This window comes from Diadema antillarum, unplaced genomic scaffold (genome assembly GCF_040938485.1).
Source record: "Diadema antillarum isolate AM-2024a unplaced genomic scaffold, OU_Dant_1.0 seq00000070_RagTag, whole genome shotgun sequence".
NCBI lineage: Eukaryota > Metazoa > Echinodermata > Echinoidea > Diadematoida > Diadematidae > Diadema > Diadema antillarum.
This window is the reverse complement of record NW_027271169.1, coordinates 313,921-333,177: the sequence shown is the minus strand read 5'-3', so window position 1 is coordinate 333,177 and position 19,257 is coordinate 313,921. Positions and strand designations below refer to the sequence as shown.

The 19,257-nt window shown below is 37.6% G+C and overlaps 1 protein-coding gene across 1 annotated transcript in view; it reads right to left on the bottom strand.

Moving 5' to 3' along the window:
- The window catches only part of LOC139725995 (polycystin-2-like), a 30,124-nt gene extending 11,889 nt beyond the window's left edge, over positions 1–18,235 (bottom strand). Inside the window, exons 1-10 of the mRNA XM_071637078.1 lie at positions 17,661–18,235; positions 11,999–12,112; positions 9,120–9,250; positions 7,326–7,579; positions 6,418–6,642; positions 4,099–4,327; positions 3,359–3,529; positions 2,594–2,775; positions 1,565–1,685; positions 840–1,072 (exon numbers count right to left, since the gene is read on the bottom strand). Coding sequence (XP_071493179.1) covers positions 840–1,072; positions 1,565–1,685; positions 2,594–2,775; positions 3,359–3,529; positions 4,099–4,327; positions 6,418–6,642; positions 7,326–7,579; positions 9,120–9,250; positions 11,999–12,112; positions 17,661–18,060 — 2,060 coding nt within the window. The 5' untranslated portion in view covers positions 18,061–18,235. The remainder of the gene's footprint in view (positions 1–839; positions 1,073–1,564; positions 1,686–2,593; positions 2,776–3,358; positions 3,530–4,098; positions 4,328–6,417; positions 6,643–7,325; positions 7,580–9,119; positions 9,251–11,998; positions 12,113–17,660) is intronic.
- Between the last annotated feature and the right edge of the window lie 1,022 nt (positions 18,236–19,257).

Here is a 19,257-nt window from a genome sequence, read left to right as displayed (position 1 = left end):
CGCTGGATGAGAAGACTACTGCAGTCTGTGAATAACTTAGATGTCACATGCGTACAACAATATAAGGAAAATATAAAGAGAATTTCACAAAATGTCATGTTTTGAAAAAAGTACACATTCCCCCGACTCGTTACCGACAAATGTTATGGGTAATATTATTCCCCCTGCCTTTAGGAAGAGGCAAGTCAAGTGCTCTTTTATTGTGCGAAAAAAGTGAAAATATGTTGAATTTTCTTTACATTTTCTTTATACTGTTGTACGCATATGACTCACAAGCTGTAGTAGTCTCCTCATCCAGCGGTTCCAACACAAAAATTTTAAAAATTCATAACTTTTGCATCGATTGTCCAATTTTCCTCAAACTTTCACTGATGTGTTATACTAATATTGCTGCATTCTCTCAATCCTTATGTTTATGAAGGTGAACTTGTCCTCTAAATAAGATTAAGCCGGCACCATTTCAGTTCTTGTGGCATATAATTTTAGCAATGTTTGTGTCAACAACATAATTTCATCTTTGGTCATGTTTAACTCCATGTCTCTACACTGTAAAACATGATATATTCGCGGCATGAATTTTTCGCGAATTGGAGCCGACGGCTTTTTTTGCGGCATGAAATTTTCGTGAAATGCCACTGGCATTAAATGCATATAGTGTAGACAAGAATTTTCGCGTGCATTTTAATTTCGCGAATCTTGGCGCTCACAAAATTCGCGAAATTAAAATGCACGCGAACGTTCCTCGTTTTACAGTATTCGGTTTCTTGTCCCCTTTCTAATAATGTAATGGAATCTAATAAGACAAAATTGATGTGTGTAAACTAAGCCTTGGGCTGTACCATTTCAATTCGTGTCGCCACTCATCGAAGTCAAGATGCTGGTCAGCATTATGGTCAGCGTGGGCCAGCGCCTCCTGGATGTCGGCGATCTTGTCCCGCTTGAAGTTCAGCTTGCCCACCATCTTCTCGTAGCCCTTCTTGAAGTAGTCGGTCAGCTCGAACTCGGACTTCTGGTTGGCGATGTCGGCCTTGACCTCACTGTAGGTGTCGTTGATGATGGCCAAGAACATGTTCTGGGAGGAAAAAAAAACAGAGAAGAAAACAATGAATGTTACAGCAAAATTAGTTCGAAGTGACTTTGTCTTACATTTTCTGTGTCTGTTTGTATGCATCCTATTATCCCCATTCAAATTAATGAATTCTTGCTTGAAGCTGTTTTTATCCCAACTGATCTGATCAGCAAATGGTCCTTTGTTGACGTAAATGAGCACCATTTATTATTTAGTGTTTTAGTAGAAGCCATGATACTCCGTTGCACTCGAACCACCAATCTCTACATTACTAGACAGGTGTCGCATTCACTAGACTAACGAGCAATACTGAGGAAAGATCTCTATTGTCCCTGTCATGTAAAAGCATTTTAGTTATTACTTCTTTTGACAAATAAAAAAGGCACCAACCCATATAATCATTATTTTGCTGTCTTCACATTTGCTCAAGTTCCAATTTCCTCAAATACACTAGAATGCCAAGCAGTCATGCCTGAGTGATGGTAGTAAACTCACCAGCAGAACGAAGAAGACCACGAACACGTAGGTGAGGAAGAAGAGCGGACCCATGACTCGGTGAGCCGCCTCCAGTTCATGGAAGTTGAAGTCTCCAAGGACAATACGCAGAAGGGTGTAGCTATGATACGACGAGGAGAGAAGAAAATATGAGGAATATGTAAATGCATCCTTCAAGCTTTGTGAAGAAAACTAATTAGAGCACAGGACTTACATGAAATACTGCTTGATTTGATATCAATATTGCCTGGGGAAAATTATTTTCCATTGGGCTCCATTTATTTTTTCCCTTTAAAAAAAAACAACAAAAGAGGACTAATGCTGATCCTTGATGACATTATGATCTGTAACTCTTAACAAAGAACATAAATATCAGCCCTAGTATTTTCCGTATTTTATTTTGTCTTTTCATGGTGAACAATACAATCATGTGCTCCAGTCTAGAGTGAGACATATAGTTATGTTAGCATTATTTTATAAAAAGTTATCCCACTCCAAATAAACCGTTTCCTCTAAGGACAAAGCTACATCTCAATGCTTGGAAGGACTTTGAATCTCAAAAATGTGTCTGTGAGCCTCCCAAAATATCAGCTCTATTACAAAGTTAAAGGGATGGTACAGTTTTGGTTGAGATGGAGCTTCAGGTTTCCAACTTCCAACATCCACCCTTTAGAGATAATGAGAAACCTCTTATAAAACATGAAAGAGCATGTAATTCTAAGAGGAATTCACACTTTATTTGATGAAAATTGGTGAGGAAATGGCTGAGATATCCAAAACAGTTATTCTAACAAAAGGTGGAACTACCTATTATCAGGATCGCTTTGTTTTACGTTGTTTTTAGATATCTCAGCAATTTCAAAAACGGATTTTAATCAAATGAACTTTGAATTCCTCTATAATTGTATGCTCTTTAACATTTCATAAAGTGATTTCTTGCAAAAGAAAGTATCTTGCAAAAAGTCAAAGGCTGAATCCTCACCTCAACCAATACTATACTATCCCTTTAAACAAAATAGTTCTGCTTACATGCAGGACCCAATGTCGCTGAAGTCCTTGATCTGAGTGCCAAAGATGAGGTAGCCCAGCTGGGCATAGGCCAAGAAGATGATGAGGAACATGACGGTGAATCCTCCCACGTCCTTGGCACAGCGGGACAGGGTGGAGGACAGCTGGGTCATGGTCTTGTTGAAGCTGATGTACTTGAAGGTCTGGGGTTACAAGCACGGAGGGAGGAGGCAGGAATTAACCATCAGTCTATGAACACACATCAATCAAACTATAGGGGCTTATAGGCCATGCTTAGTTTCAATCATGGTTACTTTGTCTTTCTTTCTTTTTGATATGTCAGTCATGGTTACTTGACCAGACAATTAAGACAAGTTCATACCTCAATATCAATAACACTTACAAATAGAGAAACAGTTTGATATATGTCATGACTCAGTGGCAAAACTGTAGTTGTACATTTCTACATATCTGAAATGTCTTGATTTGTGTATACAAGACAAGAGGAAAGGGAAATGCATATTCTTGCTGGATACTACATGTAGGTACATAATAATCTTCCAACACAAATATACAAATGTGGCTATAAAACAGTGTATCAGGTTAAGTTTGGGATTCTCGTCACTCCACAGATACATTAACAACAGAAATTTTGATAATCGTAATGTCATTCTTCTAGCCTGTCATGAAAACACAACAGGTTTTGATACTGTCGTTTGTTCCAGCAAAGCATGCTGGAAAATGATAGGGTGGGACTGATGGGAGATGGTAAAAGCGAATAAACACCTTGATCCATGCTAAGAACACATTGACAGCTATGATGTTGTTGAAGAGATCCTGCCAGTAGCCTAGGATCTCAAAGTCGGGGTAGATGTTGGGCTGGTCGAGGAGGTCCTGTATGAGGTTACCGACAGTCAGGGTCCGGTAGCAGCTGAACGCCACACAGACAATGGAGATCTGGGAAGAAATGATGATGAAGACAACTAATCTTTACAATATTAGTCTATGAGTCTTTTGATCAATCTTTGCTTTGAGTGCCTGAATAGAACAAACAAACACAAGAAAATAATGAAGTAGGACTGAATTACCAAATGTCCTACTAAGAACATTTATGTGCCATGATGCAGAATGTACGTCTGAGTAATCAATACTGTTATCACTGGAAGAGAATATTTTCAAACATAAAGTCACAGCGAGTCAGTACAAATTTTCACAACACTTTCATTATGGAGTCAAGCACTAATGTTGCAACTTAAACTCACACGTTGAAATGAGTGCTGAGGTACCTCTCACCACTGATAGCATGATATATAAAATCTAGGTAAATTAATTTACTACGATACAGCAGTCGTGATGGATTGATGTCTTCAACTGATACATTAAAACCTGACAACTTTCCATCACTTTCTATCCACAAAATTGAACACTCTCTCACACACACACACAAATGACAACCTCAAATTCAACTAAAGCATTTATGTTGTACACGAAGAAAAGCATGCATCATTCATTGCCCTTCAATTCACCAAGATTATGATGATATCCAGGCAGTTCCAGGTGCTCTTGAAGTAGGACCAGCGGTGGCGCTTTATCTCTAAAATCTCCTCCACCATGTAGTAGAGGATGTAGAGGCAGAAGATGCCCTCGCAGCAGAGGATGAAGTAGTCGAAGGCCGTCACGTAGCGCAGCAGCTTGACAGTGCGGAACTGGAAGGAGGGGATGGCGCCACCTGTTGGGGGATACTCCACCACCAGTCTGATGGATAAAGAGAAAGAAAAAGAGTGAAGACAGCAGAGAATAGGTATGAATTATCAAAGGCCCCTTTATTCTGTTTCTTGAGGCTACTCAATCTATCAGGGATGCCAGTTGGAATAAAAGAGAGGGCTTGAAATACTTTATTTAAAGCTACTTTGTACAAAATAGGGCCTGAAATGTGGTACTATCCAGGCCTGAATTTAGGCTCTCGCCTGAAAACGAGCATCCCTGATCTATTTTGCTGTTTACTTGTATAATTACACTGGCCAAGGGATATGCTTTGCTTGAATTGCAATTTTTTTTTTTTTCTGCCAACTTCTTCATGATACAGATGTAGGTCTCCTCCATTCTCACGTTTGCATGGCAGTCATTGAAACATACAATGCTATTCAGATATCCACAATGTTAATTGCATCTTAAGGTAAATGAAAAACAAAAGTGACTTTTCCACTCAAAGAGAGAACTTTCAAGTGTGTCAAGTGTATTACTAGAACACATCAAATCTTTTGAGTAAACAGAATAATTGAGAGCAGAACCAAACTAGAAATGTCGCTATGGCGACTGATGCCTCCGCCATAATGCATGATTCTCCCAATAGGTGTATAGTACAATGTCTTCACAATGTGTGATGACAGTTTCACATAACAGGCAAAATATCGAAATAACAGGTTTGTCAGAAATATCTTAAATGTTCACTTTCCACGAACTGGGTTTGCTATAATTGTCTATTAAAGAGTGCAGGTACACATATTTGGGGAATTGAACATTTTTACTTGACTTCTGACCGACCTTATTATAAGTTTATGCATTAAGTATAATTTTCAAGGTATGAAGAATGAGTGTAATTACAGTACAAAATATATCTCTTTTTTATGCATTTAAACCTGACCTTTGACCCTTAACCTTTGACCTTTGACCTTCTGGCTGGAAATTTCCAAGAGAATCTCCATTATTAATACATGTACATATATTAAATTTTAAAACTAATAATGCAATCATTGCATATACTAGTATATGAGGGAAATAGTAACATTTTGAGGAGTTGACCTTGACCGTTGACCCCCTGATTATTGACCCATGACCCCTAAATTCCCTAGATAATCCCTGCCAGTCAGTACATGCATATGTACCAAGTTTCATGAAGATACATTGTACATTGAACCATTTGCGAGAAAAGTGAAAACATTTTCACCTCACCTTTGACCTTTTGACCTTTGACCTTATGACATGAAGCTCTCTCTGGAGAATCTTTACGCAGTAGTACATGTCTACACTAAGTTTCAAGAAAATAACTGCGGGCACTGCATAGATATGGGGGAAATAGCAACATTTTTAACATTTGACCTTGACCTTTTGACCTTTGACCTCTTGCCAATGTCACTAAAATCTACTCAACTAATTGTCCCATCATACATCATCCTTGGACCAAGTTTGGTGAAAGCTGCTTCATCCAGTTTTGAGTTATCACGTAAACAGATAAATTTTAGGATTTGACCTTGATCTTTGACCTTTGACCTTTGTCCGATTTCACTGAAAAACTAATCAAGTAATTGTCCCATCATACATCATCCTCTAACGAAGTTTGGTGAAATTTGCTCTATCCAGTCTTGAGTAATCGCGTAAACGGATACAATTTCATGATTTGACCTTGACCTTTGACCTTTAGCCGATTTCACCCAAAATCTAATCAAATCATTGCCCCATCATACTTCATACTTGGACCAAGTTTGGTAAAATTCCAGTAAATATTACTCAAGTTATCGCGTAAACGAAAGCGGACGGACGTATGTACAGACGTACAAACGGACGGACACACGGACGGACGGACGGACGGACGGACAACCCGAAAACATAATGCCTCCGGCACCACTTCGTGGCGGAGGCATAAAAAAAACAAACATGTCTCATCTATCAAGGTAATCTTATGACTGCACAATCACCGTTATATCAACTGACGAACTGAAAATAAGAATTCTGCAACAGCTGATCTCCACATCTTAGCAGAATCTTTGCAACTAGAACTGAATTTGATCTACATCTCAAAATGCCACATAGTTATACTAAATCACAAAGACTTGCACAAAACCTACCGTATGATACAGAAGAGATTGATATTGGCATTGTACACAGTGAAGTCTGTGAAGACAGCTCTGGTGCCACGATCCAGCCAAAGGTTCTCTTTCAGGGACTCTACGATCGCCCGGGATTCGTCCTTGGTCTTCTTCAGGTCGGCATAGTAACCGCCTCCGCCGTACGATGTGATGAGTCCACTATGCCCTGACCCATCTAGATCATCCTCCGTACTATAGACCCACCTATACAAATAAAGGAGAGGTAGAGGAAAGTTTGAGGCTACTTGCAATTCACTAGGACATTACATTACGCTAACAGGTACATGGTAATCCAGTCGAGTTATTTCCTCAATAGAAAGTGTTCATTACTATGAAATATCTTACTTTTTGAACACTGTTTAGTTTGCCATTTACTATATAAGTAAACTTTCTACAGGTTTCAATATGAAAGGTTTTCATTAAAATTGGACTACTGATTGATAGCTTGAGAGTACTTGTGTTGACAATCTTACCAAACAGCAGTTCATCTGAAGAAGCAGTATTAGATTACTGAAGTTGAGCAAAGAGCAAGAATTTGCTATGATCACTTGTGTTCCACTGCATGTCATTTCACCACACAAGTATATGCTCCCAGAGCATCTTCATATAGGTCTTCAAATGCAATTTTTTACTAATTTGTGCTTTTAAATTTGTTTCAACAAGTTTCGTAACAATAATAAATTGAACTCAAATGGACATTTTCCCAATTTCACATTGCAAAATGAGTTGGCAGTTTGCATCTAGCATTTGCTCGCTACAGATTATCGTTGCAGAGGCAAAACCAAGGACAGGCTCATTAACTTCATCGGCCTGCCAAAAGCACAATGATCTCAACAGCGTGAGTAACATAAGCCAGCACGTCATCAGGCTGCGAAAATGCCACTTACGCTGATCCGTTCATGAGACCAAACGGGGCCATATCCTCCACACTCTCAGAATAGGCGGCATAGCACGTCCTGATCGTGCTCTCAAAGTCCGAGTGGACGGTGCAGGAGTCGTTGGTCACCTTCAGCTGGCGCAGGCGCGGCACGCCAAGCAGCTTGTTCTCATAGAAGATGTAGCCCAGTTCGTCAGATGTGATATTGTCATCGTTATACCAAGTCTCCCAGTACAGACCGTCCACAAGCGGTCCCTCAGCAAACTGCAAGAGCAGTGATTAAAGCAAATGTAAGAAGTGATGAACCACTACACCATTTACAATTGGTGGTGGTATGAACATGAGTCAATGGCTGAGCTCCTGATGGCTGCTACTGCTACAAGTTTCCGATGTCATGATGCAATTCCATACCCTGCTATAGTTGACTGTAATCTTTTTTCAAAAGGCAAGTTATTGGATTTGAAAGTTTTACATGGTTTTGCAAAACAGTGATATCAGTTCTAAACACTTGTGTAAATTGGAAAGAAGTAATGATCATGTTATCACCTCACATGTGTCACTGACCTACGTACAATGTGCATACAAATCTTCATTAATTTTCCTATTTTGACATTTAGAAAATTGATAAGAACAAGGTGTAGCCTTCGTATCATATTATTATAGTATTCTAATAAGCTAGAACTTGACCTTAAAAGGATGGTACAGTATTGGTGGAGATGAAAATTGGGCTTTCACTTTTTTTTGAGATACCAAGAAAACACTTATGAAATAGCACAGAGCATACCATTTTAAGAGAAACTCAAAATTTATTTGATGAAAATCGGGTTTAGATAGCTGAAACATCCAAAAACAAAGTAAAACAAAACGATCGTAATAAAATGTGGGTCCCACACCTTATTAGGATCACTCTGTTTTGGATATCTCAGCCATTTCAAAATCAATTTTCATCAAATAAATGTTGAAATCCTCCTGGAATTACATGCTCTTTCATATTTCATTAGAGGTTTCTCACTATCTCACAAAAAAATGATAAAAACCTGAAGTTAAGTCTCAACCAAAACTATATGATCCCTTTCAGTAGAACAGGTGCTGTATTTGTGATTTTACTGACTAAAAACATAATTTTCATTCATTTCTAAGAACGAACCAATTCACGCCTCTCCCAGTTTGCCTGCGTGTACGTGAGACCAATTATCGCCATTTGGTGCAAACATGTCTGATTTACATTGTAGATGAGACATCTGCCATTCATTTGTTGCAAATTTTACTCAATCGATCAAAGAAAATGTAAACACACTGCAGAAATTGCACTTTAATGCCCTGCTGATCTTTATCTGACAAAATATTGTCCCCAAACAATCCTCTCTTCACTGATAACATAGTTGTCTCTAAAACACTGAATGACTAGATACCAAGGTTTGCCCTCTCTCTTCTCTAACTCCTGTTTATTCTGCCACCTTCCATCCTTTGGAGGTGTTTTCCCATATTGAAGCCAAGATGCCATGGCAGCATGAATAAAATTTATCATGGTTAATCATAATCACAGCCTACTATGTGTATCATGTAGTGAAAAAAAACAACAACAACATAACGACAGCAACCTATCATCAACTCAGTGTGTAATTCCAACTGGATTCAGCAACTTCAGTCAATCCTGTAACATGCCATATAAACAAATCAGGCATGGCTATTCTGTATAATACAGGACTTTGACTCCTGTAGAAGTGCATACTACAGATCTGCTGATCTTCCGTTTGCATGCATGACCAGAAGATGCAAATTTGCCATAGAGACCATGACTCACCCTCCAGAAGTCGTGCATGGTGGTCATCCCGCGGAAGGTGTTCTTGGTGTCGGGGAACTGGGTGTCAAGGAACAGCTCTGACATGACCTTGGTGTAGTAGTACATGTGCGAGTCTGTCATGCCGAAGGTCACTGTGTGGAGACAATGTGCAATATTTATTATCATAGACATCTTTACAGACTGCCACTGCATACAAAAACATTGTTGAGTTACACTGACTGAAAGTAATGTGGAAAGCTGCTCAAAGGGATGCTTGGTACAGTTACAGTTGAGATTTTTTGAGATAATGAGAAACCTCTTATCAAATGTGTATGAAAGAGCATAATTCTAAGAGGAATTCAAAATCTATTTGATGAAAATTGGTATTGAAATGGTTGAGATATCCAAAACAAAGCAATTCTTACAAAAGGTGAGACCAATCTTTTATCAGGATTGCTTTGTTTTACTTTGCCCTTGGATATCTCAGCCATTTCCAAACTGATTTTCATCAAATTAACTTTGAATTCCCATTAGAATTGTAAGCTCTTTAACATTTAGTGGAAAAATGAGCAAAGAAATGGGATTCCATTGGGATTTACACATTTCATAAAGTATATCGCAAAAAGTTAAAGGCTGAATCCTCAGCTCAATCAATACTATATCATCCCTTTAAAAATCCTCAGCTCAATCAATACTATATCATCCCTTTAAAAGGTATGCAAGTACAGTGATGTGATGTATATTGGAAACAAGACTTCTGATTTTGCATATTCTGTTGAGGGCAGCAAAGAAAATTAAAAAGAGTTGTGGCATTTTTGAAATGGACTTTCATTTTCTTTTGCTATTATTCATGCTCACTCAGAGTCTGAAAATATCAGAAGATACAATTTGGAAAATGAGGCACTTACCTACAATAAGAAAAACTAATGGGATGGCAAAACACTGCAATTTACAGAGACTGTCTCTTCTGATGTATCATGTTTTTCAAGCTATGTCAGTTCATTAGAGCTGAGTATATGGATGGCAGCAATTAAATCCGCAACGCTGTACGCACAGTGGAAAAACAGCTAGAACCCAATCAACAATTCCACTTCATACAAAAGGATATTAAAAATACCTCATTACCACCATATGAAAGCTCTAATGAAATAGAGCCTTGTAAAAATGGCAAATAGCAATAAAAAAAAAAACCCAACAAACTACTGCCATTTAAACTGGCTTTTCACATGAATGATGTGTCCTTCACAAACAATTTTGTTGGACAAAAGGCATGACCATGAACATGTTTAGCATTCAAATTCTGCAAGTTCGCTGCACTGGTCCTTCGTGTCTGTTTGAATCACCTTTGATACTCGATGTCTTTCATAGTGAACGCAAAGTACACTGTATTACTATCATTTCATCTTCACCTGGAGCAAGACATCTTAATCAAATTAAATTTTGTGTTGTTCTGATTGAGCTAGATAAATTTTTACTGAACATTTCTGTTAGTCAAGAAATTGAACATTTACTTTGTCGTCAAACCCACTTCAGATAGATTAATGAGCATCCATGGACAAGGTGCATAAAGGGTCTGTGACAAAGAATAGCAAGGCATGGATGCCTACTGCAGATGATGCTGCGTGTTGACGGTAAATGAGGCATGCATCAAATTTGCTGATGCCGGTGGCGCCATGGTAACGGCTTGATGCTACCGTGGCAACTGCTGAGGCTGGCGCCTCATGGCTACTGACGATCACTGCTCATCGCGCAAAGGGCTATGCTGAATATTGATGGATAATACCTCACTCGCACAAATATGATGGTAACTGTGCGTTGATCTCAAGGGATTATGATGGAATATTTAATTGTTTTCTTGTTAAGTTGTGCATCCATGTACATGAGATTGCACCATATTGCTTAAATATTTGTCCCTACCTCATTCTACACTCAGTACTTCCAGTAATAATTTTCTGTTATGTTGTTAGTTTCATTTACTCATATACATACATGTATTTCTCTATACATTAATGTGCTTTTGGCTTTCAACCATTTATCTGTGTCTTCATTCAAACAAAGGATTCATCTAGATTAATTTTGGCTGATGCATTCAAGTTCTCATCCACAGCCCATTCCAACACACGTACACGCTCAACACTTGAAAAGGCTCGCTCTACAAATTCCGGGATTACAATCTGTACTGCAGTCAAAGAGCATGCAAACTCTATCAACACATCTTCTCCCAAGGTTTCTGGAAGTTTTGTTCTATTATTATGCAGATCAATTTATCCCCCCTCATGCCCATTCCCTGCATTGTTGACTCACTGCGCTACACAATAATAGCATCTCCGTTATATGACTGCCTAAGCCTTTCTTTGTCATCTCCTGTAGGGAGAGCTTACAGACACCCACAACACCACGGAAGGGGGCTGTCGAAGAGCTGACTATCTCACAGGATCGATTAGTGCCTACCTTTCCCCGACCAAATGCTGCATTATCTGGGAGGGATCATTAAAGATTCATGGTACTTGCAACAATGGAGTACAGACAGGATGAAAAGAGCGATCTATAACTAGCTTTTAGGGGGATGTGAACAAAGCAGCTATAGACACGTACAAAGTGGTTATAGCTAGCTACACACTACATCATAAAATGGTTGTCATAAATAAGTCGGTACCCTACGTCCTTGTGCTACTGCGCAAGAAGTAAAACAATGAAATTTAATAGTCTATTACCATGAGCAATCATACACATTCCCTGTTTTAAGGGCAGCATCAATGGATGTCGCAGAACATGTAAACTACAAAGAGAAAGAGAACATACAAAAGGCTGTTGATGCATTATTACTAACAAATAAAAGATGGAATAAAAATTAAGATTTTTAGCAGGTTTTGGGTACACTTCTTTCCTTCTCGACTTACCGATGCATATGACAACCAAGAAAACGAGGTAAATAGCCAATTCTCTCAACGTAGTCTTGACATGGAGTTCTTTATCAACCGTTGTGTCTTCCGTCTGTCTGGTCCTCCACAAGGCTGGAAAGGGAAAAAATGCAGAAATCATACAGAATATGAAACCAGAAGAAGTGCTATCTCTTCTTTCCTGTTCACATGAATTTACATTTATCACTATCATAATGACATTCATTCACTTTTTATAGTATCTATACAAGTCCTTCTTCATTGAAAATGTATTCATAATTTATAGGGCTCCTCCAAACTGAAGCATTGTATAGAAGTCTCATATATCTTAATACAGGCATGTTTCAGTTGTGTCCTGTTTAATTTATTTGATACATAAAATACAAATAGTTCAAGCAGTGTGACAGTAATCAATGTTCAAAACAGTAACTGTTTAGTCCATGCACATGAAAAGCAAATTCAATCTTCAACAAGCACATTTCAAAACCACTCTTCTTGTTTTGCAAATTCTTATTTAAAACATAAAGTATAACCCTCTTTTGCAAGTCATCACAATGCCTCCAAAAAAAAAAGTCTAGGGGTCATTGAAAGGTATATGTCAAGGCACACTCCGCATCTAACAAAGAAAAATGAAGGATTTGTTGATTGAATAGTAATCAAAATGCTTCAGCTATCTCTTGAGAGTCCAAGAGAATAGGTAATGTCAGGTACCCAGTCATATCATAACCTACTGTGAACAGAAACTGTTGTATTGAAAACAGCCTGTGCACTAAATGAATGATAATGAATTCTTCAATTAGACCTTTAAAAAAATGTTGACAAAAAGAAAGCCTTATGTATAATTCTGGTACACAGCAGAGCATTATGTTGAAAAGAGAAACGAACAAATGTGACTGGCAATATTTCTATCTCTCTTCAAACTATTGCTTTTGATAACTCTTTTCTTATCAATCAGCATGCTATTTGTAATCAAAAGTTTGTATACTTCATTCTATGTGAAAAAAAAACATGCAATACTGCATGTGTGATGCACTTTTTGTATGATCTCTTTTATCATTTTTTTTTTCTTAATGACTTACGTCAATCTAATGTTTTATTCAAATTCACTTCAAACAACTGCTTCATTTCAAACAACTGCTTCATTTCATGTGATTGCCTTGAGTTTGATAATTTCTTCTTTCCTGTGTTTACACTATCATTGCATTTACACGGTTCTAACTTTAAAAAAAGAGAGAAAAAAAAAAGAAAGAGTAATCTCCGGTCCATGTGTTCCTGGATGTAATGTTTATGACCCTCCCCCCCCCCCCCCCCCACCCCCCCCCCGCGAAAAATCAGTTGCTCACTAATTTAAAAATCGTTCGACTTTTCATTTTCTGCGAGGTAATACTTATAGCACACTGGGAAGCACAACTAGCACAAATATACGGTATGCTGTCTACAAGTATACAACATACTTGCAGTTGTATATTAGTAAGTGTTATTTTTTTTTCCTACTTCTAAATACACTGACAGGAAAAAAATACATGTACATTAAAAGCTGGAATGTTATTGTCAATTTGAATAGCAAAACAACTTATTAAGCCCAAGTGTTGCTTTTAAATCTATATAGTTAAAAATAAGACATACCACAAGAAATTATAACCAAATTTCAGAAGCTACCCAGCTCAGCTATTAAAAACTACGCTTGGATTATAATTACAGATACTTCCTACATGAAACAACAAGCATTACTTCCAGTACACAAAACACTTCTGCTACATGTTACAACCTTACAAGAACAATTGTAGCCCCTCAGATCTGTTTCAAGGGCATTCTATTGACTTACATATGAGGCATACACAATCAATATTGGTTAGTGGGGAATCAATACCTTGCTTGCTAGAGTCTGATGTATCACAAGATAGGAACACACTTTCTCATTAAACATCCCATTACAATCACCTTGTGCAAAATCTAAAGCTTGGATAAATTACGATCAAATCAACAACATCCACGACAACACATCTAATTACCCGCTCTTTGGGCAGACTCCAGTGCAGCAACATACTATATTCCTCTGCAATGTACATAAAGAGTATCATATCACGGCTTCACTGAAAATAGTTAATGCTGGTTTGTGAAAGGTTTAGTATCCACTCCTCGGTATCTTTTTCGAAGGACCAGGGAAGAAGGTGTGTAGATATTAAACGGTGGTTTGCATTATTTTGTCATTCTCTATACCAGAGATGATGCACTTTGTTTTGCTAGCTCAGCAACTTCTCCAGTGAAACATACAACTCACAATACCACTCAATAATTCAATGAAAATATGACAGCCCTTGGAAAACATCATGCCTGCTGCTCAGGCTCACATTTAGTTTTAATTCTTGTAAATAAATGAAAAAAAAAATGCTACCATAGAGTTTGTATCTTTTATATTTTAACCTAAAGCAGCATACTGTAAATGGTCAACGGCTGAAGCTACAGCCATTCTGCCCTATGTACACTGTACAAATTATTGCACATGCTGTCACTGACAGTCCACTGGTAAATTGCATCAAGATCAAGACCCATGCCATTCAGGGCTGATTGATCGCAGCAAATTGCCATGGTGACACACAATAGATCAATTTTTAATTTGAATGGCACTGGAGATTGCACAGAAAACAGCACCATTTGGATGCAAAACAAAGGCATGTCCCTTCATGCTGCATTTGGGCTTGATTTATATGAGCGAAAAGATGATTGCTGTCACATGCCTGCAGTGCATACCTTGACAAGACTGATGATCTGATGGTAAACTTTGATGTATTGTGTAATTTTTCATGATTATGAGAAAAATGTCAGTGAGACCTATGTATACAGCATGCAATTTCTATGCTTGAATTGCAAAGCTAATCTTTTTGTAGCACTTGTAATCTCATCTACAATGTAAATGGCACACACAGCAGACTGGTCGAAATGTGGGAGAAGGGAAAAGCAACCTTGGGCAAAACATAAACAACAGAATATGTAGAGCTTTGTACATCGTACACGTACAAGTTGTACAATACATTCATGACTGAGGCACCAATGAATTCTGTTCGAGGCGGACCTTTTTCTTTTTATTTCCTTTTTTTTGTGTCCAGAGTACAACGGCAGCCCAATTTGTCCTAATTAGACTTGCTCAAAGTGAAAATATATTCTTCACTCCTGTATTAACTTTATGACTATGGCAAAATAAAACTAACTTTGCTTTACACAGCAGTTTGTAAGTTGGGGAAAAAAATTCTAAAACTGTTTACTTTCATTTGAACATGAGGACGGTGATATTGGTAACCTGTCACATGTGATGATAAAGCACTGCAGTGCGCACAAATCTGCACCAAATTTCCTCTTTTTTTTTTACTGATTCCAAAAATATGAAATTGATACTTTCACACCAGATCCTTCTAAAGTTTTAATGAATTAGCAATGATGACTAGGGAAAAAAAGGATTATATTGGATTCACATAAAAGAATGATCATCCATATGCACAACTTTAAATGTGGAAACTATCACAGAGTACCTTTGTGCAAATCATATTACCTGCACCTGCTCATTTACTGTTACATACTGGTGTACATCATTATTTTCTTTTCTTCAGGTACATGTAATTTGTACTTTCAAATTTGTTATCTCTCATATCTTATTTTTTAGTTCTTTTCCTTTTGTCGCTTTCCCCTTGCACTTAGAATGTATTGTATTCAGTAAGTTATAAATATAATGTATTATTATCATGAAATCTTACCACTTCTATTTTGAGTACATTGTATGTGATTGTGTGTGAACTCTTTTGCACTTTTCAACAATTTTAACTTCACGTTCCCAAACTTACTTGGTTTTGTCTTATTTATATTACTAACAATCTATTAGGGACTTTACTCTTTTAATTGTATAAGAAGTTGATAATCCCTCAAATCTACACCTATCTGTACCAATGTACTCCTGTATTCACAGGTATAGTACTGCCAGTCTATCTAAACTAATTTCCATTATTGCACAATAATGCATTGCCATTTCATGTTATACTGTGATTGTTATGAAATGAGAAGTCTTAACAATTGTTAAATTTCCCTCAATGCTATAAAATCATGAAACTTCATATTCTCAGTCATTTCCACCCCTAAGCAATAATACACTGATTTTTTAGATATTACCATCAAATGTGTATGTTTGCTTAGAAATTCTCAACAGAAAATTTCACAAATAATCAGAATTCTAAAGAAAGTACCCTTATTGGTCAATCAGAACCCTAACTGTGATGCATTTCCCTCTTCTTCAGGGAGGGTTAAAATGAAACTTTGACTGATTACTACTGTGTCAAAACAACTTTGTGAACATGGTTGTGCTACAGTCGTAGATTAAACAAAAAACTTTTAACACATTTCTTGGGATGCACACAAAATGAAGAATTATGGATCAAATTATATACCATCAACATGTGCACAAGGTAGGACTGAGTTTTGTTTTGTTTTGTTTTGGGGCAATTCATCTTCTAATGACGAGATGGCCATTGAACCAGGAACTCTCAAAATGAGCACTTAAACCCTTTGAAGACTACAGTCTCAACTAACCAGAGTATTCTGGCAGGTGTCTCTGATAAATGCATATGATGTGTCACATAGCAAAATAAGCTGGTCCTTGATTGACACTTTTCTTGATTAATTTGTCAGCAGAGGATTTAATTATCTCTTGCACTTAGGAAGTGAGGCTACAGTATAAGGGATGGCTCTTCTAATCACAAATATTGTTTTAAAAATAAATCAAAATTACATTGAATTACATTGAATTACATTGAATTGAATTGAATTGAATTGAAATGAATTGAATTGAATTTAACCCATTTATGCTCATCATTTTGACACAACACAATCAATGTAAAACCAGAAACTTTTGCATGCATTTTAATATTGCACATTTGGTGAGAGTCAAGATTTGCCATATTGAAATGCATGAAAAAGTTCTTGTTTACATTATAAATGCATTGGATACCAAAAGCAATTTATAGTGTATGTCATCATGGAACATTTCTCCTGTTGGTTCTGAAAAAAAAAAAGAATAAAATCATGCTGCTGTTGGCCTACATCATTTGTAGTTACAATCTAATTTCTAAAAAAGTCATCATATCTAATAATAAATGCATTTCTTCACACCTGGAATGATATCTTATTCTAGACTTTAATCAGAAGTGGAGAGCATACATTCTATTTGACGGATTTTGTTTCTCAGTGTTAAGTGCAATAAAAATGCTGAACATTTCTGGACTTGTCAGTGCAGCGGAGACCTAAGGATATTTCTGACTTTGCTCTACTCATTGTTGGCCTTGGTTGAAACATGTAAACATTGAGGAATTTAATGACTATCACAGTTTTTGTTGAATTTAAAAAAATTGACAAAACTTGTATCTATTTAATTCTACTACTATTAAGCTTGTCTAGGTTTCTTTAATAATACTATTTAATCAAGTTAGGGGCCTATTTTATAAGTTTGTGAACACTACATCACCTATCTTCTCATACTTTAAACTTAGAGGTCTACACCACTTCCTTTCTGAAGAGCCTCATTTCACACTCTAAACTCTACTTCATGTACATTCCATGCGAGATGGAATTTTTATACAAATTATAATAATTTAATAGAAAAATCTATTTTGTTACTCACATCTGATTCCTCGGCCAATTTTAACCCAGCAACTCGCCTTCTCCCGTTCCGCTTTTGCCTTGGCAACTTTCGGGTCCATCGCTCTGATCTGACCACCGACGTAAACTTCATTTTCCATGGCAGTAGGTGCATGATCGTCGTCCTCGCTATCCGATTCCTCTTCTTCATCATCATCATATTCTCTTTCGGCAAAACTGCTGTGAACATTCCTTTCTTCTGTACCCATGTCAAAACCTTCGTTGTCGTTCCAGGCATTGCGAGATGCAGAGCTGCCTGGTCTCCTCGCCTCCTCCTCGATTTTGTCCATTTCCATCTCGTCTTGTAGAGAAAGTCCGCTCGCACTGGAGCCCGGACGAGGAGAAGGCCTAGGTGATGGACTCACCCGCCTGTTGGAACTCATTTTGAAGGCCCTCTCTGCAACAATTTACTCAGATTACCTGACAAGCAAAACGTAACAGGGTTTGATGTTATTCGGGTACAATCGTACTCATCAATCTCTAAGTATTCATCAGCATCACGCGATGAAAACTTTAGAAGACAACCGGTACGACGTCCTCTCTACCTGCTCAACTCACTTCTGTTGCATCCGCCGATCTGCGCATTGAATTGTACGCGTGTGTACGTGTACACCAAACACCACCCTCCACTAGTGCATTGTATAAACCGTTCGATTGTGCTACACAATGGGAGCTGGAGGTGTGTGAAGAGAATGATGATGATCTCTGCGCAGCAAAACTTTGCGTGTTTTCGTGGATTTTCCAGCGCAGTCTCTCGCAGCGGGAGAACGCAAGACACCAACTTCAAGAGCCCCGATCGATACTGACGAGTTGCCGTAGAAAGTCTAGTCTACTTCTTAGACATGAGATGCGGTATTAACCGGAGGAGGTGGTGGAAGCGGGAGGATGAGTTTGGCGTCACGTGCTACATGAAATTCACATAAAAGAAAAAAAAAATCAAACCGGTTTCCAGAGAAAGAAATTAACATTAGAAAAAAAAAATCAGAATTCTGTCTAATTTGTTCTCTAATCATTTCGCAATGGTCTGTATTTTGGCATCCTCTCAGCGTAGGGCAGGGAATAAATATTTGCAACCTGCCTGTTCTTCGAGACTAGGATTGATGTCCGATGACGCAAACCTGATTGCGAAATAGAAAGGAGCGAGGAGAATTTGATATCAATTAGCCCAGAAATCTTCAGACGTTATAGGACTATACTCTCGAGCAAAAAATAAAACACCCAAATTACTTAGTAGTCATAACCTCCTTGTGTTAACAATTAAATTGTAAATTCACCAAAGAAAGCGAAAAACGCAACAATTTCAGTTACCTAGGCTCTACTATATTAGACTGAAATACTTATCTCATGGCATATCGGGTAAAGATACAGAAATGCAAAAATATAATCAGACATAGTTCCAACATACTCAGTACTCACGGGAATTAGGCGTACAAGTATCTCTTTTTAAAGCATAAATAATGTCTTTCAAAGAAATAGAAAGATTAGAAAAATTCGCGCTACCGCATTTCATTTCATTTTAGTTTATTTCCAACAACACAACACATTCATACACGTATAACACAAAATAATTACAATGTTGT